The 23,847-nt window shown below is 49.6% G+C and overlaps 1 protein-coding gene across 1 annotated transcript in view; it reads right to left on the reverse strand.

Moving 5' to 3' along the window:
- Window positions 1-5,961: 5,961 nt before the first annotated feature.
- Window positions 5,962-23,847, reverse strand: part of LOC118377876 (protein APCDD1) — a 47,940-nt gene continuing 30,054 nt past the window's right edge. Inside the window, exons 6-7 of the mRNA XM_052475955.1 lie at window positions 6,870-7,191; window positions 5,962-6,723 (exon numbers count right to left, since the gene is read on the reverse strand). Coding sequence (XP_052331915.1) covers window positions 6,263-6,723; window positions 6,870-7,191 — 783 coding nt within the window. The 3' untranslated portion in view covers window positions 5,962-6,262. The remainder of the gene's footprint in view (window positions 6,724-6,869; window positions 7,192-23,847) is intronic.

Raw genomic sequence — 23,847 nt, forward strand, 5'->3', positions numbered from 1 at the left:
TAGTGGTTAGAGTGTTGGACTAGTAACCAGCATGTAGCCTAGTGGTTAGAGCGTTGGGTCAGTAACCAGCAGGTAGTCTGGTGGTTAGAGTGTTGGACTAGTAACCAGCATGTAGCCTAGTGGTTAGAGTGTTGGGTCAGTAACCAGCAGGTAGCCTAGTGGTTAGAGTGTTGGACTAGTAACCAGCAGGTAGCCTAGTGGTTAGAGTGTTGGGTCAGTAACCAGCAGGTAGCCTAGTGGTTAGAGTGTTGGGTCAGTAACCAGCAGGTAGCCTAGTGGTTAGAGTGTTGGGTCAGTAACCAGCAGGTAGCCTAGTGGTTAGAGTGTTGGACTAGTAACCAGCAGGTAGCCTAGTGGTTAGAGTGTTGGGCCAGTAACCAGCAGGTAGCCTAGTGGTTAGAGTGTTGGGTCAGTAACCAGCAGGTAGTCTAGTGGTTAGAGTGTTGGACTAGTAACCAGCATGTAGCCTAGTGGTTAGAGTGTTGGGTCAGTAACCAGCAGGTAGCCTAGTGGTTAGAGTGTTGGACTAGTAACCAGCATGTAGCCGAGTGGTTAGAGTGTTGGGTCAGTAACCAGCAGGTAGCCTAGTGGTTAGAGTGTTGGACTAGTAACCAGCATGTAGCCTAGTGGTTAGAGTGTTGGGTCAGTAACCAGCAGGTAGCCTAGTGGTTAGAGTGTTGGGTCAGTAACCAGCAGGTAGCCTAGTGGTTAGAGTGTTGGGTCAGTAACCAGCATGTAGCCTAGTGGTTAGAGTGTTGGGTCAGTAACCAGCAGGTAGCCTAGTGGTTAGAGTGTTGGGTCAGTAACCAGCAGGTAGCCTAGTGGTTAGAGTGTTGGACTAGTAACCAGCAGGTAGCCTAGTGGTTAGAGTGTTGGGTCAGTAACCAGCAGGTAGCCTAGTGGTTAGAGTGTTGGACTAGTAACCAGCAGTTAGCCTAGTGGTTAGAGTGTTGGGTCAGTAACCAGCAGGTAGCCTAGTGGTTAGAGTGTTGGACTAGTAACCAGCAGTTAGCCTAGTGGTTAGAGTGTTGGGTCAGTAACCAGCAGGTACTAGTTACTAGCCTAGTGGTTAGTATTGGACTAGTAACCCAAAGGTTGCAAGTTCAAATCCCCGAGCTGACAAGGTACAAATCTGTCGTTCTGCCCCTGAACAGGCAGTTAAACCCACTGTTCCTAGGCCGTCATTGTAAATAAGAATTTGTTCTTAATTGACTTGTCTAGTGAAATAAAGTTTAAGAAAATAAATACTAATAAAATAAATAAAAATAACAAGAAAAACATTCTCAAAAGGTCTGCCTCACACATGTTTCCATGACCCCACTCCACCCCAGGATTACACTACAAAGGGGCTTTGAGGTTAAAAGTAAACACTTTACACTATAAAAGGAGGTTGTAACAGTATTTCCTTGGATATCCAGCAATACTTTGCTGTTGAATGTTTTGCTTTTTATTTTTTATTCATGGGAATTCACTACAAAGTTCTGCCCATAGCGTTATAGAATACTCCCTTCAATTTAAAATCTATTCAAGCACTTATTCATGTGACTTCATTATCTCTCTTCTGTTGACACGTCACTTCATTATCTCTGTTCTGTTGACAGGTCACTTCATTATCTCTGTTCTGTTGACACGTCACTCCATTATCTCTGTTCTGTTGACACGTCACTTCATTATCTCTGTTCTGTTGACACGTCACTTCATTATCTCTGTTCTGTTGACACGTCACTTCATTATCTCTGTTCTGTTGACACGTCACTTCATTATCTCTGTTCTGTTGACACGTCACTTCATTATCTCTGTTCTGTTGACACGTCACTTCATTATCTCTGTTCTGTTGACACGTCACTTCATTATCTCTGTTCTGTTGACACGTCACTTCATTATCTCTGTTCTGTTGACACGTCACTTCATTATCTCTGTTCTGTTGACACGTCACTTCATTATCTCTGTTCTGTTGACAGGTCACTTCATTATCTCTGTTCTGTTGACACGTCACTCCATTATCTCTGTTCTGTTGACACGTCACTTCATTATCTCTGGTCTGTTGACACGTCACTTCATTATCTCTGGTCTGTTGACACGTCACTTCATTATCTCTGGTCTGTTGACACGTTTTCATTATCTCTGTTCTGTTGACACGTCAAAACCATTATCTCTGTTCTGTTGACACGTCACTTCATTATCTCTGTTCTGTTGACACGTCACTTCATTATCTCTGTTCTGTTGACACGTCACTTCATTATCTCTGTTCTGTTGACACGTCACTTCATTATCTCTGGTCTGTTGACACGTCACTTCATTATCTCTGGTCTGTTGACACGTCACTTCATTATCTCTGGTCTGTTGACACGACACTTCATTATCTCTGTTCTGTTGACACGTCACTTCATTATCTCTGGTCTGTTGACACGTCACTTCATTATCTCTGTTCTGTTGACACGTCAGTCCATTATCTCTGTTCTGTTGACACGTCACTTCATTATCTCTGGTCTGTTGACACGTCACTTCATTATCTCTGGTCTGTTGACACGTCACTTCATTATCTCTGTTCTGTTGACACGTCACTTCATTATCTCTGTTCTGTTGACACGTCAAATTATCTCTGTTCTGTTGACACGTCACTCCATTATCTCTGTTCTGTTGACACGTCACTTCATTATCTCTGTTCTGTTGACACGTCACTTCATTATCTCTGGTCTGTTGACACGTCACTTCATTATCTCTGTTCTGTTGACACGTCACTTCATTATCTCTGGTCTGTTGACACGTCACTTCATTATCTCTGGTCTGTTGAAAGGTCACTCCATTATCTCTGTTCTGTTGACACGTCACTCCATTATCTCTGTTCTGTTGACACGTCACTTCATTATCTCTGTTCTGTTGACACGTCACTCCATTATCTCTGTTCTGTTGACACGTCACTTCATTATCTCTGTTCTGTTGACACGTCACTTCATTATCTCTGTTCTGTTGACACGTCACTTCATTATCTCTGGTCTGTTGACACGTGATTCATTATCTCTGGTCTGTTGACACGTCACTTCATTATCTCTGGTCTGTTGACAGGTCACTTCATTATCTCTGTTCTGTTGACACGTCACTTCATTATCTCTGTTCTGTTGACACGTCACTATTATCTCTGGTCTGTTGACACGTCACTTCATTATCTCTGGTCTGTTGACACGTCACTTCATTATCTCTGGTCTGTTGACACGTCATTCATTATCTCTGGTCTGTTGACACGTCACTTCATTATCTCTGTTCTGTTGACACGTCACTTCATTATCTCTGGTCTGTTGACACGACACTTCATTATCTCTGGTCTGTTGACACGTCACTTCATTATCTCTGGTCTGTTGACACGACACTTCATTATCTCTGTTCTGTTGACACGTCACTTCATTATCTCTGGTCTGTTGACACGTCACTTGTTTCCAACTGTTTTCTCCGGGGTTTTGCATTAGAAATGCTTGAGTAAAAACCAACAGCGGTTGAGAGCGTTGGGCCGTAACAGAAATGTTGCTGGTTCGAATCCCTGAGCCGGCAAGGTGTAAAAATGTGCTGTTCTGCCCTGGGACAAGGCAGGTAACCTTCAGCAACAACTGCTCCCAGGGGCACGGATGACGTCGATTTAAGGTAGCCACCCGCACCTCTCTTATTCAGAGGGGTTGTGTTAAATGTGGAAGACACATTTCAGTTGAATACATTCAGTTGTACAACTGACTAGGTATTTCCTACACACCATGTTTGCAATTAGTGCCGTTTTGTCTTTACACAATAAAGAGTCCATAATAACCGGTGTACAGTATCACATCTTTAATTGTTATACATATAGCCAGTTATACAGATTGTTTTAGGGCACCTACACCCATTGCGTATGAGATGGTTCTCAGGCTACATCGTAGCAGAGATCTCTGTTAACATCAAATGAGATCATGGGCAGATTTCCAAATGTACCATAACTCCTGACCTGTACAATGAAGGGTGTTGTAGTTATGGGGTAGATTAGACAAAAGTGCCATTAACATATAGATTTTTTGGGGGGGCTCATATTAGTCATGGAAGTCTCTGTGGTAATGTAGATTATGTCATTATCGGTAATCCCATTGCACTGATAATGTAGGCGATGTCATTATCGGTAGTCCCATTGCACTGATAGTGTTGGCGATGTCATTATCGGCAGGCCCATTGCACCGATAATGTAGGTGATGTCATTATCATCAGGCCCATTGCACTGATAATGTAGGTGATGTCATTATCATTAGGCCCATTGCACTGATAGTGTAGGTGATGTCATTATCATTAGGCCCATTGCACTGATAATGTAGGTGATGTCATTATCAGCGGGCCCATTGCACTGATAATGTAGGTGATATCATTTGGCCCATTGCACTGATAATGTAGGTGATGTCATTATCAGCGGGCCCATTGCACTGATAGTGTAGGTGATATCATTAGGCCCATTGCACTGATAATGTAGGTGATGTCATTATCAGCAGGCCCATTGCACTGATAGTGTAGGTGATATCATTATCAGCAGGCCCATTGTGCTGATAATGTATTTCCTTTTTAAACCTAAATCACGTTCTTTGCCATCTTTACATTTCATTGTAGAAAATAATGCTTTTTACACAATAATGTATCTTATTTAATCTAATTGTAGTACCAAGAAGAAACTTGATATTTTGTTAAGGTAAGGTGTATAAAAACAATCTCCTGATGTATTTGTGGATTCAGCCGTAGATAAACATCTCTAGTTCTATAGCCAAAGACTTCTCTAGTTCTATAGCCAAAGACTTCTCTAGTTCTATAGCCAAAGACTTCTCTAGTTCTATGGCCAAAGACTTCTATAGTTCTATAGCCTAAGACTTCTCTAGTTCTATAGCAAAATACTTCTATAGCCAAAGACTTCTCTAGTTCTATAGCCAAAGACTTCTCTAGTTCTATAGCCAAAGACTTCTCTAGTTCTATAGCCAAAGACTTCTCTAGTTCTATAGCCAAAGACTTCTATAGTTCTATAGCCTAAGACTTCTCTAGTTCTATAGCAAAATACTTCTATAGCCAAAGACTTCTCTAGTTCTATAGCCTAAGACTTCTATAGTTCTATAGCCAAAGACTTCTATAGTTCTATAGCCAAATACTTCTCTAGTTCCATAGCCAAAACTTCTATGGTTCTATAGCCAAAGACTTCTATAGTTCTATAGCCAAAGACTTCTATAGTTCTATAGCCAAAGACTTCTCTAGTTCTATAGCCAAAGACTTCTCTAGTTCTATAGCCAAAGACTTCTATAGTTCTATAGCCAGACTTCTATAGTTCTATAGCCAAAGACTTCTATAGTTCTATAGCCAAAGACTTCTCTAGTTCTATAGCCAGACTTCTCTAGTTCTAGTTTTCTCTAGTTCTATAGCCAGACTTCTCTAGTTCTAGTCTTCTCTAGTTCTAGTCTTCTCTAGTTCTAGACTTCTCTAGTTCTAGACTTCTCTAGTTCTAGTCTTCTCTAGTTCTAGTCTTCTCTTGTTCTAGACTTCTCTAGTTCTAGTATTCTCTAGTTCTAGTCTTCTCTAGTTCTAGTCTTCTCTAGTTCTAGACTTCTCTAGTTCTAGTCTTCTCTAGTTCTAGTCTTCTCTAGTTCTATAGCCAGTCTTCTCTAGTTCTAGTCTTCTCTAGTTCTAGTCTTCTCTAGTCCTAGTCTTCTCTAGTTCTAGAGTTCTAGTCTTCTCTAGTTCTAGTCTTCTCTAGTTCTATAGCCAGTCTTCTCTAGTTCTAGTCTTCTCTAGTTCTAGTCTTCTCTAGTCCTAGTCTTCTCTAGTTCTCCATTTCTCTAAAGTGCAGTTATTGTGATGCAGTGGTGTCACCTCTGGTAATAACCGAGTGGAGTTCAAAGCAAGAGGCATCAAAGGAACTACGCTCCACTCTCTCCACTCTTTCTCCACTCTCTCCACTCTCTCCACTCTTCCACTCTCCACTCTTTCTCCACTCGCTCCACTCTTTCTCCACTCGCTCCACTCTCTCCACTCTCTCCACTCTTTCTCCACTCTCCACCTTGTCTTTTAAACGCTTCCATCGCTTTTAAAAGAGACCTAAAATATATTTCAAAAGTTCAAAGGCAACTAGCATTCTCCTTTCCCTCAAGTTAGACGCCGAAGTAGAGTCAGATTAGAGTCCTCTCTCACGGTTCACAGTCCTCCACACAGTCAGTGTCTTTATGTACAAAAACCAATAGGTCTGTTCTTTAACTATGAAAAACCAGACTGTCAGTTCTTAGCTGTAACACCGGAACAACAGTACCAGCGCGGTCAGAACCACAACAACATCCCTCCGGTTCTGGTTCCTCGTCATTCTGGTTCCACCATTACTCAGCCTCAGGGGTTGGTCCTCGTCTTCCCCTCCCACGACCTCTGACCTCTGGCTGCTAGCTGAACACTGGACCAGGGGCATTTGGTACGAGGTTGCTCGTTTATCTGGCCGGTCGGGGCTGGTCCCATCTGAGGGTCTCTGTCCGTTGTAGAGGAGTAGGTGTCCGTGGGCGTTCTGCTCCATCCGGAACAGCTCGTACTCTGTGTGGGGCAGGCGGATCCCCAACGCCACGCAGCCATTGGTCAGGGTGACGTCTTGTTCAACTCCGACCTCCCAGGAACCATGGGTGCCACATTCGTTACCTTTGAACACGTTGAGGAGGGATGTGATGGCCAGGTCCATGGGCATCACACGCATGTGATTCACTGGAGGGGGAAGGAGAGGGGCAGAGGACGAGATGATAAATGTAATCTGAAAAACACAGATTTGTAACCCTCCCTCTCATTCATCTCAACCACACGGCTCACAATTCAAATCTCAACAGAGTTGAAAATCAACCTTTGACCTTTACCTTTGAAGACGAACTCTGTGCCTCCCATAACTCGGGTTGAGTGCGTCCCTCGGCTGTACCTCCCTCTAGCGTAGATACTGAAGGAGGGGTGTTTGCAGATGGGGTCAGAGTAGTGGTAGTAGTGGCCCTCCCAGGTCTGGTTGTTGTCATGGAAGATGAAGTGACGGGTCAGGAAGAGGACCTCAGGACGGACCTCACAGCGCTGGCTCACCCACTGGCCAGTCAGCTCCACTGTCATGTCCGCCCGCGGCGCCAGGATGGGAGGGTGGAACTCATCCGACCGGTAGATGATGCGACAGGCGACGCAGCCGGGGTCATGGTTCTGGAGGAGGAGAGAATATAATAAAAGAGTTGGAGGACGACATTTAAGGTATGAAAACATCTGACAAACTTAGATTGTAGGCTGTAATGTCCCTTTAATAACACTGCAAAATCACTAAATAGGATTTGTTGAGTTTTTGTCTTGTCATTAAATGTCTCTGCAGGAACATCAAGTAATATAATAATATAATAATATATGCCATTTAGCAGACGCTTTTATCCAAAGCGACTTACAGTCATGTGTGCATACATTCTACGTATGGGTGGTCCCGGGAATCGAACCCACTACCCTGGCGTTACAAGCGCCATGCTCTACCAACTGAGCTACAGAAGGACCACCACCAAGTATGATCAATGAGCTATATTCCCTATCTATTGTATTCTCTCTATTGGACGGGATTACTAGACATGCCGAGCACATCTATTATGTACATTACTGTAATGTCTAATACCAATATAATCGTTTAAGTACTGTAATTTAACGAGTCTTGCTGTACTTTGGGTTGTAAAGGAAAACTTTTTTTCTTCAGAAAGAATCAATCCGTTACGGAATCCAAGCGGCAGTGTTTTCTCAGGGTCAGTACCCCCCTCACTACTGCAGAAAGACAGCCCTCCAGCTGGGTTTTACTGCAGAAAGACAGTCCTCCAGCTGGGTTTTACTGCAGAAAGACAGCCTTCCAGCTGGGTTTTACTGCAGAAAGACAGCCCTCCAGCTGGGTTTTACTACAGAAAGACAGCCCTCCAGCTGGGTTTTACTGCAGAAAGACAGCCCTCCAGCTGGGTTTTACTGCAGAAAGACAGCTCAGTCCTCCAGCTGGGTTTTACTGCAGAAAGACAGCCTCCAGCTGGGTTTTACTGCAGAAAGACAGTCCTCCAGCTGGGTTTTACTGCAGAAAGACAGCCCTCCAGCTGGGTTTTACTGCAGAAAGACAGCCCTCCAGCTGGGTTTTACTGCAGAAAGACAGCCCTCCAGCTGGGTTTTACTGCAGAAAGACAGCCCTCCAGCTGGGTTTTACTGCAGAAAGACAGTCCTCCAGCTGGGTTTTACTGCAGAAAGACAGCCCTCCAGCTGGGTTTTACTGCAGAAAGACAGCCCTCCAGCTGGGTTTTACTGCAGAAAGACAGCCCTCCAGCTGGGTTTTACTGCAGAAAGACAGCCCTCCAGCTGGGTTTTACTGCAGAAAGACAGCTCAGTCCTCCAGCTGGGTTTTACTGCAGAAAGACAGCTCAGTCCTCCAGCTGGGTTTTACTGCAGAAAGACAGCCCTCCAGCTGGGTTTTACTGCAGAAAGACAGCCTTCCAGCTGGGTTTTACTGCAGAAAGACAGCCTTCCAGCTGGGGTTTACTGCAGAAAGACAGCCCTCCAGCTGGGTTTTACTGCAGAAAGACAGCCCTCCAGCTGGGTTTTACTGCAGAAAGACAGCCCTCCAGCTGGGTTTTACTGCAGAAAGACAGCTCAGTCCTCCAGCTGGGTTTTACTGCAGAAAGACAGCCCTCCAGCTGGGTTTTACTGCAGAAAGACAGCCCTCCAGCTGGGTTTTACTGCAGAAAGACAGCCCTCCAGCTGGGTTTTACTGCAGAAAGACAGCCCTCCAGCTGGGTTTTACTGCAGAAAGACAGCCCTCAGTCCTCCAGCTGGGTTTTACTGCAGAAAGACAGCCCTCCAGCTGGGTTTTACTGCAGAAAGACAGCCCTCCAGCTGGGTTTTACTGCAGAAAGACAGCCCTCCAGCTGGGTTTTACTGCAGAAAGACAGTCCTCCAGCTGGGTTTTACTGCAGAAAGACAGCCCTCCAGCTGGGTTTTACTGCAGAAAGACAGCCCTCCAGCTGGGTTTTACTGCAGAAAGACAGCCCTCCAGCTGGGTTTTACTGCAGAAAGACAGTCCCCCAGCTGGGTTTTACTGCAGAAAGACAGCCCTCCAGCTGGGTTTTACTGCAGAAAGACAGCCCTCCAGCTGGGTTTTACTGCAGAAAGACAGCCCTCCAGCTGGGTTTTACTGCAGAAAGACAGTCCTCCAGCTGGGTTTTACTGCAGAAAGACAGCCCTCCAGCTGGGTTTTACTGCAGAAAGACAGCCCTCCAGCTGGGTTTTACTGCAGAAAGACAGCCCTCCAGCTGGGTTTTACTGCAGAAAGACAGCTCAGTCCTCCAGCTGGGTTTTACTGCAGAAAGACAGCCCTCCAGCTGGGTTTTACTGCAGAAAGACAGCCCTCCAGCTGGGTTTTACTGCAGAAAGACAGCCCTCCAGCTGGGTTTTACTGCAGAAAGACAGCTCAGTCCTCCAGCTGGGTTTTACTGCAGAAAGACAGCCCTCCAGCTGGGTTTTACTGCAGAAAGACAGCCCTCCAGCTGGGTTTTACTGCAGAAAGACAGCCCTCCAGCTGGGTTTTACTGCAGAAAGACAGCCCTCCAGCTGGGTTTTACTGCAGAAAGACAGCTCAGTCCTCCAGCTGGGTTTTACTGCAGAAAGACAGCTCAGTCCTCCAGCTGGGTTTTACTGCAGAAAGACAGCCCTCCAGCTGGGTTTTACTGCAGAAAGACAGCCCTCCAGCTGGGTTTTACTGCAGAAAGACAGTCCTCCAGCTGGGTTTTACTGCAGAAAGACAGTCCTCCAGCTGGGTTTTACTGCAGAAATACAGCCCAGTCCTCCAGCTGGGTTTTACTGCAGAAATACAACCCAGTCCTCCAGCTGGGTTTTACTGCAGAAATACAGCCCAGTCCTCCAGCTGGGCTTTACTGCAGAAATACAGCCCAGTCCTCCAGCTGGGCTTTACTGCAGAAATTCAGCCCAGACCTCCAGCAGGGAATTTGTTTCATTAGGCTTCAATTTCATAAAGGTATTGTCGAATGTATTCAAGACCCTCTATTAATCTTTATTACATGCCATGTCTCATTCGCTTAGCCAAGTCCCTAAAGCGACACAGGATGACATTCTCTTCAGTTCTGTAATCCCTTGACCAGACAGCAGAACACATTCGATTTATGGAGCCTTTGGATTAATCCTAGAATAAATCTGTAGCTCGCTATAGCTCGCTTGACATTTAAGTTTCCGATTGAGCCGAAATGCAGGGTTTACCGTGAATGCAGTCTCCGCTGACACGGAAACATTGTGGTGCATAGCTGAAAAAGGGGACATCGAACCCCGGGTGTTGGGGGTACTGGAGGACCAGGGTGTTGGGGGTACTGGAGGTCCAGGGTGTTGGGGATACTGGAGGTCCAGGGTGTTGGGGATACTGGAGGTCCAGGGTGTTGGGGATACTGGAGGACCAGGGTGTTGGGGGTACTGGAGGACCAGGGTGTTGGGGGTACTGGAGGACCAGGGTGTTGGGGGTACTGGAGGACCAGGGTGTTGGGGTACTGGAGGACCAGGGTGTTGGGGTACTGGAGGACCAGGGTGTTGGGGGTACTGGAGGACCAGGGTGTTGGGGGTACTGGAGGACCAGGGTGTTGGGGGTACTGGAGGACCAGGGTGTTGGGGTACTGGAGGACCAGGGTGTTGGGGGTACTGGAGGACCAGGGTGTTGGGGGAGGTACTGGAGGACCAGGGTGTTGGGGGTTACTGGAGGACCAGGGTGTCCATACTGGAGGAGCAGGGGGTTGGGGGGTACTGGAGGACCAGGGGTTGGGGGTACTGGAGGACCAGGGTGTTGGGGGTACTGGAGGACCAGGGTGTTGGGGGAGGTACTGGAGGACCAGGGTGTTGGGGGAGGTACTGGAGGACCAGGGTGTTGGCGGTACTGGAGGACCAGGGGGTTGGGGGTACTGGAGGACCAGAGGGTTGGGGGAGGTAATGGAGGACCAGGGTGTTGGGGGTACTGGAGGACCAGGGTGTTGGGGGTACTGGAGGACCAGGGTGTTGGGGGTACTGGAGGACCAGGGTGTTGGGGGTACTGGAGGACCAGGGTGTTGGGGGTACTGGAGGACCAGGGGTTGGGAGTACTGGAGGACCAGGGGTTGGGGGTACTGGAGGAGCAGGGTGTTGGGGTACTGGAGGACCAGGGGGTTGGGGGTACTGGAGGACCAGGGTGTTGGGGGTACTGGAGGACCAGGGGTTGGGGGTACTGGAGGACCAGGGTTTGGGGGTACTGGAGGACCAGGGTGTTGGGGGAGGTACTGGAGGACCAGGGTGTTGGGGGTTACTGGAGGACCAGGGTGTCGGGCATACTGGAGGAGCAGGGGTTGGGGGTACTGGAGGACCAGGGGGTTGGGGGTACTGGAGGACCAGGGTGTTGGGGGTACTGGAGGACCAGGGTGTTGGGGAGGTACTGGAGGACCAGGGTGTTGGGGGAGGTACTGGAGGACCAGGGTGTTGGGGGGACCAGGGGGTTGGGGGTACTGGAGGACCAGGGGTTGGGGGAGTAATGGAGGACCAGGGGTTGGGGGTACTGGAGGACCAGGGTGTTGGAGGACCAGGGTACTGGAGGACCAGGGGTTGGGGGTACTGGAGGACCAGGGTGTTGGGGGTACTGGAGGACCAGGGGGTTGGGGGTACTGGAGGACCAGGGTGTTGGGGGTACTGGAGGACCAGGGGTTGGGGGTACTGGAGGACCAGGGGTTGGGGGTACTGGAGGACCAGGGTGTTGGGGGTACTGGAGGACCAGGGTGTTGGGGGTACTGGAGGACCAGGGGTTGGGGGTACTGGAGGACCAGGGTGTTGGGGGTACTGGAGGACCAGGGGTTGGGGGTACTGGAGGACCAGGGGGTTGGGGGTACTGGAGGACCAGGGTGTTGGGGGTACTGGAGGACCAGGGTGTTGGGGGTACTGGAGGACCAGGGTGTTGGGGGTACTGGAGGACCAGGGGTTGGGGGTACTGGAGGACCAGGGGGTTGGGGGTACTGGAGGACCAGGGTGTTGGGGGTACTGGAGGACCAGGGTGGGGGGTACTGGAGGACCAGGGGTTGGGGGGTACTGGAGGACCAGGGGTTGGGGGTACTGGAGGACCAAGGTGGTACTGGAGGACCAGTGTGTTGTTACTGGGTGTGTTGGGGGTACTGGAGGACCGGGGGATAGTGGAGGACCAGGGGGTACTGGAGGACCAGGGGGTTGGGGGTACTGGAGGACCAGGGTGTTGTGGGTACTGGAGGACCAGGGTGTTGGGGGTACTGGAGGACCAGGGTGTTGGGGGTACTGGAGGACCAGGGGGTACTGGAGGACCAGGGTGTTGGGGGTACTGGAGGACCAGTGTGTTGTGGGTACTGGAGGACCAGTGTGTTGTGGGTACTGGAGGACCAGTGTGTTGTGGGTACTGGAGGACCAGGGGGTTACTGGAGGACCAGGGGGTACTGGAGGACCAGGGGTTGGGGGTTACTGGAGGACCAGGGGTTGGGGGAGGTACTGGAGGACCAGGGGGTTGGGGGTTACTGGAGGACCAGGGGTTGGGGGTTACTGGAGGACCAGGGGTTGGGGGTTACTGGAGGACCAGGGGTTGGGGGTACTGGAGGACCAGGGTGTTGGGGTACTGGAGGACCAGTGTGTTGGGGGTACTGGAGGACCGGGGGTACTGGGGACCAGGGTGTTGTGGGTACTGGAGGACCAGTGTGTTGGGGGTACTGGAGGACCGGGGGTACTGGAGGACCAGGGGTTGGGGGTACTGGAGGACCAGGGGGTACTGGAGGACCAGGGGGTTGGGGGTACTGGAGGACCAGGGTGTTGTGGGTACTGGAGGACCAGGGGTTGGGGGTACTGGAGGACCAGGGTGTTGTGGGTACTGGAGGACCAGGGGGTACTGGAGGACCAGGGGTTGGGGGTTACTGGAGGACCAGGGTGTTGGGGGTACTGGAGGACCAGTGTGTTGTGGGTACTGGAGGACCAGTGTGTTGTGGGTACTGGAGGACCAGTGTGTTGTGGGTTGGGGACCAGGGGGTTACTGGAGGACCAGGGGGTACTGGAGGACCAGGGGTTGGGGGTTACTGGAGGACCAGGGGTTGGGGGAGGTACTGGAGGACCAGGGGTTGGGGGTTACTGGAGGACCAGGGGGTTGGGGGTTACTGGAGGACCAGGGGTTGGGGGTTACTGGAGGACCAGGGTGTTGGGGGTACTGGAGGACCAGGGTGTTGGGGGTACTGGAGGACCAGGGTGTTGGGGGTACTGGAGGACCAGTGTGTTGGGGGGTACTGAGGACCGGGGGTACTGGAGGACCAGGGTGTTGTGGGTACTGGAGGACCAGTGTGTTGGGGGTACTGGAGGACCAGGGGTACTGGAGGACCAGGGGTTGGGGGTACTGGAGGACCAGTGTGTTGTGGGTACTGGAGGACCAGGGTATTGTGGGTACTGGAGGACCAGGGTGTTGTGGGTACTGGAGGACCAGGGGTTGGGGGTACTGGAGGACCAGGGGGTTGGGGGTACTGGAGGACCAGGGGTTGGGGGTACTGGAGGACCAGGGTGTTGGGGGTACTGGAGGACCAGGGTGTTGGGGGAGGTACTGGAGGACCAGGGGGTACTGGAGGACCAGGGGTTGGGGGTACTGGAGGACCAGGGGGTACTGGAGGACCAGGGTGTTGGGGGTACTGGAGGACCAGGGTGTTGGGGGTACTGGAGGACCAGGGGGTACTGGAGGACCAGGGGTTGGGGGTACTGGAGGACCAGGGGGTACTGGAGGACCAGGGTGTTGGGGGTACTGGAGGACCAGGGTGTTGGGGGGTACTGAGGACCAGGGTGTTGGGGGTTACTGGAGGACCAGGGTGTTGGGGGTACTGGAGGACCAGGGTGTTGGGGGTACTGGAGGACCAGGGGGTAGGAGGACCAGGGGTTGGGGGTTACTGGAGGACCAGGGGGTTGGGGGTTACTGGAGGACCAGGGTGTTGGGGGGTACTGGAGGACCAGGGTGTTGGGGGTACTGGAGGACCAGGGTGTTGGGGGTACTGGAGGACCAGTGTGTTGGGGGTACTGGAGGACCAGGAGGACCAGGGTGTTGTGGGTACTGGAGGACCAGGGTGTTGGGGGTACTGGAGGACCAGGGGACCAGGGTGTTGGGGTACTGGAGGACCAGGGGTTGGGGGTACTGGAGGACCAGGGGACCAGGGGGGTTGGGGGTACTGGAGGACCAGGGGTAGGAGGACCAGGGGTTGGGGGTACTGGAGGACCAGGGTGTTGGGGGTACTGGAGGACCAGTGTGTTGTGGGTACTGGAGGACCAGGGTGTTGTGGGTACTGGAGGACCAGGGTGTTGTGGGTACTGGAGGACCAGGGGGTTGGGGGGTACTGGAGGACCAGGGGTTGGGGGTACTGGAGGACCAGGGTGTTGGGGGTACTGGAGGACCAGGGTGTTGGGGGTACTGGAGGACCAGGGGTTGGGGGTACTGGAGGACCAGGGTGTTGTGGGTACTGGAGGACCAGGGGGTACTGGAGGACCAGGGGTTGGGGGTTACTGGAGGACCAGGGTGTTGGGGGTACTGGAGGACCAGTGGTTGTTGGGGACCAGGTTGTGGGTACTGGAGGACCAGGGGTTGGGGGTACTGGAGGACCAGGGTGTTGGGGTACTGGAGGACCAGGGGTTGGGGGTACTGGAGGACCAGGTTGTTGGGGGTACTGGAGGACCAGGGTGTTGGGGTACTGGAGGACCAGGGTGTTGGGGGTACTGGAGGACCAGGGGGTACTGGAGGACCAGGGTGTTGGGGGTACTGGAGGACCAGGGGGTACTGGAGGACCAGGGGGTTGGGGGTACTGGAGGACCAGGGTGTTGGGGGTACTGGAGGACCAGGGGGTACTGGAGGACCAGGGGTTGGGGGTACTGGAGGACCAGGGTGTTGGGGGTACTGGAGGACCAGGGTGTTGGGGGTACTGGAGGGGGGTACCAGGGGGTTGGGGGTACTGGAGGACCAGGGTGTTGGGGGTACTGGAGGACCAGGGGGTACTGGAGGACCAGGGTGTTGGGGGTACTGGGGGTAGGACCAGGGTGTTGGGGGTACTGGAGGACCAGGGGGTTGGGGGTGTTGGGGGTACTGGAGGACCAGGGTGTTGGGGGTACTGGAGGACCAGGGTGTTGGGGGTACTGGAGGACCAGGGTGTTGGGGGTACTGGAGGACCAGGGTGTTGGGGGTACTGGAGGACCAGGGTGTTGGGGGTACTGGAGGACCAGGGTGTTGGGGGTACTGGAGGACCAGGGGGTACTGGAGGACCAGGGTGTTGGGGGTACTGGAGGACCAGGGTGTTGGGGGTACTGGAGGACCAGGGTGTTGGGGGTACTGGAGGACCAGGGTGTTGGGGGTACTGGAGGACCAGGGTGTTGGGGGTACTGGAGGACCAGGGTGTTGGGGGTACTGGAGGACCAGGGTGTTGGGGGTACTGGAGGACCAGGGTGTTGGGGGTACTGGAGGACCAGAGTGTTGGGGGTACTGGAGGACCAGGGTGTTGGGGGTACTGGAGGACCAGGGTGTTGGGGGGTACTGGAGGACCAGGGTGTTGGGGGTACTGGAGGACCAGGGTGTTGGGGGTACTGGAGGACCAGGGTGTTGGGGGGTACTGGAGGACCAGGGGTTGGGGGTACTGGAGGACCAGGGGGTACTGGAGGACCAGGGTGTTGGGGGTACTGGAGGACCAGGGGTTGGGGGTACTGGAGGACCAGGGGGTTGGGGGTACTGGAGGACCAGGGGGTACTGGAGGGGGTGTTGGGGGTACTGGAGGACCAGGGGGTACTGGAGGACCAGGGTGTTGGGGGTACTGGAGGACCAGGGTGTTGGGGGTACTGGAGGACCAGGGTGTTGGGGGTACTGGAGGACCAGGGTGTTGGGGGTACTGGAGGACCAGGGTGTTGGGGGTACTGGAGGACCAGGGTGTTGTGGGTACTGGAGGACCAGGGTGTTGTGGGTACTGGAGTACCAGGGGTTGGGGGTACTGGAGGACCAGGGGTTGGGGGTACTGGAGGACCAGGGGTTGGGGGTACTGGAGGACCAGGGTGTTGGGGGTACTGGAGGACCAGGGGGGTACTGGAGGACCAGGGGTTGGGGGTACTGGAGGACCAGGGGGTACTCGAGGACCAGGTTGTTGGGGGTACTGGAGGACCAGGGTGTTGTGGGTACTGGAGGACCAGGGTGTTGGGGGTACTGGAGGACCAGGGGGTACTGGAGGACCAGGGTGTTGGGGGTACTGGAGGACCAGGGGGTACTGGAGGACCAGGGGTTGGGGGTACTGGAGGACCAGGGTGTTGGGGGTACTGGAGGACCAGGGGGTACTGGAGGACCAGGGGGTACTGGGGACCAGGGGTTGGGGGTACTGGAGGACCAGGGTGTTGGGGGTACTGGAGGACCAGGGTGGTACTGGAGGACCAGGGGGTACTGGAGGACCAGGGGTTGGGGGTACTGGAGGACCAGGGTGTTGGGGGTACTGGAGGACCAGGGGGTACTGGAGGACCAGGGTGTTGGGGGTACTGGAGGACCAGGGGGTACTGGAGGACCAGGGTGTTGGGGGTACTGGAGGACCAGGGGTACTGGAGGACCAGGGTGTTGGGGGTACTGGAGGACCAGGGTGTTGGGGGTACTGGAGGACCAGGGTGTTGGGGGTACTGGAGGACCAGGGTGTTGGGGGTACTGGAGGACCAGGTGTTGGGGGTACTGGAGGACCAGGGTGTTGGGGGTACTGGAGGACCAGGGTGGAGGACTGGAGGGGGTGTTGGGGGTACTGGAGGACCAGGGTGTTGGGGGTACTGGAGGACCAGGGTGTTGGGGGTACTGGAGGACCAGGGTGTTGGGGGTACTGGAGGACCAGGGTGTTGGGGGTACTGGAGGACCAGGGTGTTGGGGGTACTGGAGGACCAGGGGTTGGGGGTACTGGAGGACCAGGGGGTACTGGAGGACCAGGGTGTTGGGGGTACTGGAGGACCAGGGGTTGGGGGTTGGAGGACCAGGGGTTGGGGGTACTGGAGGACCAGGGGGTGTTGGGGGGGGGTACTGGAGGACCAGGGTGTTGGGGGTACTGGAGGACCAGGTGTTGGGGGGTACTGGAGGACCAGGGTGTTGGGGGTACTGGAGGACCAGGGTGTTGGGGGTACTGGAGGACCAGGGTGTTGGGGGTACTGGAGGACCAGGGTGTTGGGGGTACTGGAGGACCAGGGTGTTGGGGGTACTGGAGGACCAGGGTGTTGGGGGTACTGGAGGACCAGGGTGTTGGGGGTACTGGAGGACCAGGGTGTTGGGGGTACTGGAGGACCAGGGGTTGGGGGGTACTGGAGGACCAGGGGGTACTGGAGGACCAGGGTGTTGGGGGTACTGGAGGACCAGGGTGTTGGGGGTACTGGAGGACCAGGGGGTTGGGGGTACTGGAGGACCAGGGGGTACTGGAGGGGGTACTGGAGGACAGGGTGTTGGGGGTACTGGAGGACCAGGGTGTTGGGGGTACTGGAGGACCAGGGGTTGGGGGTACTGGAGGACCAGGGGGGTACTGGAGGACCAGGGTGTTGGGGGGTACTGGAGGACCAGGGGGTTTGGAAACACTGCTGTACACTATGGTGTTTAATTTAGTTTAAACAATATTGAGTGCCACAACTCCACATATGGAACAAAATAAAAGCTCATACTCGTAACTTTATCTGGAGAATGGATGGAAAATACATAAATGGGTGTAAACTGTCTGCTGCCTCGCTCTTATTGCGTCACTGAGATCCACACAATAACCGCAGACTAACAGGCTGGCAGTGACAACACTCTGGACTGTTACCAGCCCCAGCTATATATACCCACTGAACATTAACGGATCGGATAGTCGCCATAGCAATAATACATCCCGAAGAAGAAACCATTATGACATCACTGGATGGGCTGGCTAGCGAACTGATGACTGTGACTGGTGTTTGATAAGAGAAAAGATTATTGGTGATTGTAAGTTAACTGGTGGTTAACTGACTGAGCTGAGGGCATGTCTAAAGCTATTTTAAGTCCAATATATTATATTATCTGGGCTTCAGCTCAGCTGGCTAACAAAGCCTTGTGGCACATAAAAGATCTGGGGTTTCACTTCTACATACTATCATCCTCAGTGTACAAAGAGAGAAGGAAAGTCTGTATGTGTAGAGCTGGTTTACTTCCACATACTATCCACTAGCTATCGTATGTTTGTATTTATTGGGGCGGCAGCGTAGCCTAGTGGTTAGAGTGTTGGACTAGTAACCGGAAGGTTGCGAGTTCAAACCCCCGAGCTGACAAGGTCGTCTGTCGTTCTGCCCCTGAACAGGCAGTTAACCCACTGTTCCCAGGCCATCATTGAAAATAAGAATGTGTTCTTAACTGACTTGCCTGGTTAAATAAAGGTAAAATAAAAAATAAATAAAATTCCGGATCCCCATTAGTTCCTGTCAAGGCAGCAGCTACACTTCGTGGGGTTTATTATGGATCCCCATTAGTTCCTGCCAAGGCAGCAGCTACTCTTCCTGGGGTTTATTATGGATCCCCATTAGTTCCTGTCAAGGCAGCAGCTACTCTTCCTGGGGTTTATTATGGATCCCCATTAGTTCCTGCCAAGGCAGCAGCTACTCTTCCTGGGGTTTATTATGGATCCCCATTAGTTCCTGCCAAGGCAGCAGCTACTCTTCCTGGGGTTTATTATGGATCCCCATTAGTTCCTGCCAAGGCAGCAGCTACTTCCTGGGGTTTATTATGGATCCAAGGCAGCAGCTACTCTTCCTGGGGTTTATTATTCCTGGATCCCCATTAGTTCCTGCCAAGGCAGCAGCTACTCTTCCTGGGGTTTATTGTGGATCCCCATTAGTTCCTGCCGAGGCAGCAGCTACACTTCCTGGGGTTTATTATGGATCCCCATTAGTTCCTGCCAAGGCAGCAGCTACTCTTCCTGGGGTTTATTGTGGATCCCCATTAGTTCCTGCCAAGGCAGCAGCTACTCTTCCTGGGATCCAGCAAAATTAAGGCAGTTATATACGATTTTTAAAAACATTCCAATACATTCACAGATTTCACAACACGTTTTGTGCCCTCAGGCCCCTACTCCACCACTACCACATATCTACAGAACTAAATCTGTGTGTGTGTGTGTGTGTGTGTGTGTGTGTGTGTGTGTGTGTGTGTGTGTGTGTGTTTGTGTTGTGACAGCCCCCGCTGTTCCATGAGGTGTGTTTTTAAACATGCTACATACAAATCCTATGTTGATTATATAGAAACCTTTCACTGACTTGTCTACTGGACTCAGCTAGCAGGTGTGGATGTTCTCTCGTGTTCTAAGGCTTCATTTCAGGTCATTTCGGGAATAGAAGGCAAACTATTGGACAAGGGAAATGTTTGTTTAGGACCCCCAAGCTGCCTGTATTTGATTAGAGCTCATGGAAAATGTAAATGCTACTAGTGTGCTTTGATTATGGTGGATAAGATATGCTGGACCTACTGCACGGTCAAAAAAGAGAGACACAGAACAAGAGAGACAGGGGGACAGAGAGAGATATACAGACAGAGAGAAACATACAGGGGTGGAAAGAGACAGACGAGAGTTCTTCTGATGTCGTAGGTATGCATGAAATCAGAGTTTGGACATTCCGGTCCGGAATCATTCATAAGGCTGCATGATTCCAAATTCTAGGAATGCCGCATGTTGATCACTACCAGAGACGGAAGGTTTCACATTCCAAATGAAACCCTTTTCTTCATATAGGGTACTCCTTTTCACCAAGGCCCATAGACTTTTGGCCAAAAGTAGTGCACTATGTAGGCAATAATGTGTAATTTGGGACGTACCCAGGTTTCATGCCCCCCTGTTTATCTCCAAAAACCGGCCCTGGGGAGCTCCCCTCTGCAGCACTGGTCATTAGAGAAACACAACGTAGCTAGTCTTGTCATGGCTCCTCACGCTAACCACTCGTTTGTGTCCCAAATGGTGGCACCCTATTCCCTATACAGTGTACTACTTTTGACCAGGGCCCATAGGGTGCCCAGTCACTGTTTGCATTACCAGTCCAGTGATATGGAGCCGGGTCATCGTGGTACAGATGTAATGGTTGTTTAGACAGGCCACTCCAGAGGATCTCAGGGTAAATCTATCCCACGGAGTTGGTTTCACAGCATGACTATAAGGCTACATGGAGCAGGTCAACCTCTGTTCAACTTTAAACAGTTAAAATCACATCCTCATCAAGAACACGATCAGGAATTAAAATGACTTGGGCCTTGATATGTAAAGAAGTGGAAAGCAACTGGACATGGTATCAGTATGGTATCAGTATGTCATAGTATCAGTATGGTATCAGTATGTCATAGTATCAGTATGGTATCAGTATTTCATGGTATCAGTATGGTATCAGTATTTCATGGTATCAGTATTTCATGGTATCCGATTGTCATGGTATCAGTATGTCATAGTATCAGTATGGTATCAGTATGTCATGGTATCAGTTTGGTATCAGTATGGTATCAGTATGTCATAGTATCAGTATGGTATCAGTATGTCATGGTATCAGTTTGGTATCAGTATGTCATGGTATCAGTTTGGTATCAGTATGTCATGGTATCAGTTTGGTATCAGTATGTCATGGTATCAGTTTGGTATCAGTTTGGTATCAGTATGTCATAGTATCAGTATGGTATCAGTATGTCATAGTATCAGTATGGTATCAGTATGTCATGGTATCAGTTTGGTATCAGTATGTCATGGTATCAGATTGGTATCAGTATGTCATGGTATCAGTATGTCATCAGTATGTCATAGTATCAGTATGGTATCAGTATGTCATGGTATCAGTTTGGTATCAGTATGTCATGGTATCAGTTTGGTATCAGTATGTCATGGTATCAGTATGTCATGGTATCAGTATGTCATGGTATCAGTATGTCATGGTATCAGTATGTCATGGTATCAGTATGTCATGGTATCAGTATGTCATGGTATCAGTATGTCATGGTATCAGTATGGTATCAGTATGTCATGGTATCAGTATGGTATCAGTATGGTATCAGTATGTCATAGTATCAGTATGTCATAGTATCAGTATGTCATGGTATCAGTATGTCATGGTATCAGTATGTCATGGTATCAGTTTGGTATCAGTATGTCATGGTATCAGTTTGGTATCAGTATGTCATGGTATCAGTTTGGTATCAGTATGTCATGGTATCAGTATGTCATCAGTATGTCATGGTATCAGTATGGTATCAGTATGTCATGGTATCAGTTTGGTATCAGTATGTCATGGTATCAGTATGTCATCAGTATGTCATAGTATCAGTTTGGTATCAGTATGTCATGGTATCCGTTTGGTATCAGTATGTCATGGTATCAGTATGTCATGGTATCAGTATGTCATAGTATCAGTATGTCATGGTATCAGTATGTCATGGTATCAGTATGTCATGGTATCAGTATGTCATGGTATCAGTATGTCATGGTATCAGTATGTCATGGTATCAGTATGTCATGGTATCAGTATGTCATGGTATCAGTATGGTATCAGTATGTCATGGTATCAGTATGTCATGGTATCAGTATGTCATGGTATCAGTATGTCATGGTATCAGTATGGTATCAGTATGTCATGGTATCAGTATGGTATCAGTATGGTATCAGTATGTCATAGTATCAGTATGTCATAGTATCAGTATGTCATGGTAGCAGTATGTCATGGTAGCAGTATGGTATCAGTATGTCATGGTATCAGTATGTCATGGTATCAGTATGTCATGGTATCAGTATGGTATCAGTATGTCATGGTATCAGTATGTCATAGTATCAGTATGTCATGGTAGCAGTATGTCATGGTAGCAGTATGTCATGGTATCAGTATGGTATCAGTATGTCATGGTATCAGTATGGTATCAGTATGGTATCAGTATGGTATCAGTATGTCATAGTATCAGTATGTCATGGTATCAGTATGTCATGGTATCAGTATGTCATGGTATCAGTATGGTAACAGTATGGCATGGTATCAGTATGTCATAGTATCAGTATGTCATAGTATCAGTATGGTATCAGTATTTCATGGTATCAGTATGGTATCAGTATCAGTATGCCATTGTATCAGTATGGTATCAGTATGTCATGGTATCAGTATGGTATCAGTATGTCATCAGGATGTCATGGTATCAGTATGTCATGGTATCAGTATGTCATCAGTATGGTATCAGTATGTCATGGTATCAGTATGGTATCAGTATGTCATGGTATCAGTATGTCATCAGTATGGTATCAGTATGTCATGGTATCAGTATGTCATCAGTATGTCATGGTATCAGTATGGTATCAGTATGTCATGGTATCAGTATGGTATCAGTATGTCATGGTATCAGTATGTCACAGTATCAGTATGTCATGGTATCAGTATGTCATAGTATCAGTATGTCATGGTATCAGTATGTCACAGTATCAATATGTCATGGTATCAGTATGTCATAGTATCAGTATGTCATGGTATCAGTATGTCACAGTATCAGTATGTCATGGTATCAGTATGTCATAGTATCAGTATGTCACAGTATCAGTGTCATAGTATCAGTATGTCACAGTATCAGTATGCCATGGTATCAGTATGTCATAGTATCAGTATGTCATGGTATCAGTATGGTATCAGTATGTCATAGTATCAGTATGTCATAGTATCAGTATGTCATAGTATCAGTATGTCATGGTATCAGTATGTCATGGTATCAGTATGTCATGGTATCAGTATGGTAACAGTATGGCATGGTATCAGTATGTCATAGTATCAGTATGTCATAGTATCAGTATGGTATCAGTATTTCATGGTATCAGTATGGTATCAGTATTTCATGGTATCAGTATTTCATGGTATCCGATTGTCATGGTATCAGTATGTCATAGTATCAGTATGGTATCAGTATGTCATGGTATCAGTATGTCATGGTATCAGTTTGGTATCAGTATGGTATCAGTATGTCATAGTATCAGTATGGTATCAGTATGTCATGGTATCAGTATGTCATGGTATCAGTTTGGTATCAGTATGTCATGGTATCAGTTTGGTATCAGTATGTCATGGTATCAGTTTGGTATCAGTTTGGTATCAGTATGTCATAGTATCAGTATGGTATCAGTATGTCATAGTATCAGTATGGCATCAGTATGTCATGGTATCAGTTTGGTATCAGTATGTCATGGTATCAGTTTGGTATCAGTATGTCATGGTATCAGTTTGGTATCAGTATGTCATAGTATCAGTATGGTATCAGTATGTCATGGTATCAGTTTGGTATCAGTATGTCATGGTATCAGTTTGGTATCAGTATGTCATGGTATCAGTTTGGTATCAGTATGTCTTGGTATCAGTTAGGTATCAGTATGTCATGGTATCAGTTTGGTATCAGTATGTCATGGTATCAGTTTGGTATCAGTATGTCATGGTATCAATTTGTTATCAGTATGTCATGGTATCAGTATGGTATCAGTATGTCATGGTATCAGTATGTCATGGTAGCAGTATGTCATGGTATCAGTATGGTATCAGTATGGTATCAGTATGTCATAGTATCAGTATGTCATAGTATCAGTATGTCATGGTATCAGTATGTCATGGTATCAGTATGTCATAGTATCAGTATGGTAACAGTATGGCATGGTATCAGTATGTCATAGTATCAGTATGACATAGTATCAGTATGGTATCAGTATTTCATGGTATCAGTATGGTATCAGTATTTCATGGTATCCGATTGTCATGGTATCAGTATGTCATAGTATCAGTATGCTATCAGTATGTCATAGTATCAGTATG

The sequence above is a fragment of the Oncorhynchus keta genome, chromosome 23 (assembly GCF_023373465.1).
Source record: "Oncorhynchus keta strain PuntledgeMale-10-30-2019 chromosome 23, Oket_V2, whole genome shotgun sequence".
In the NCBI taxonomy this organism is placed as follows: domain Eukaryota; kingdom Metazoa; phylum Chordata; class Actinopteri; order Salmoniformes; family Salmonidae; genus Oncorhynchus; species Oncorhynchus keta.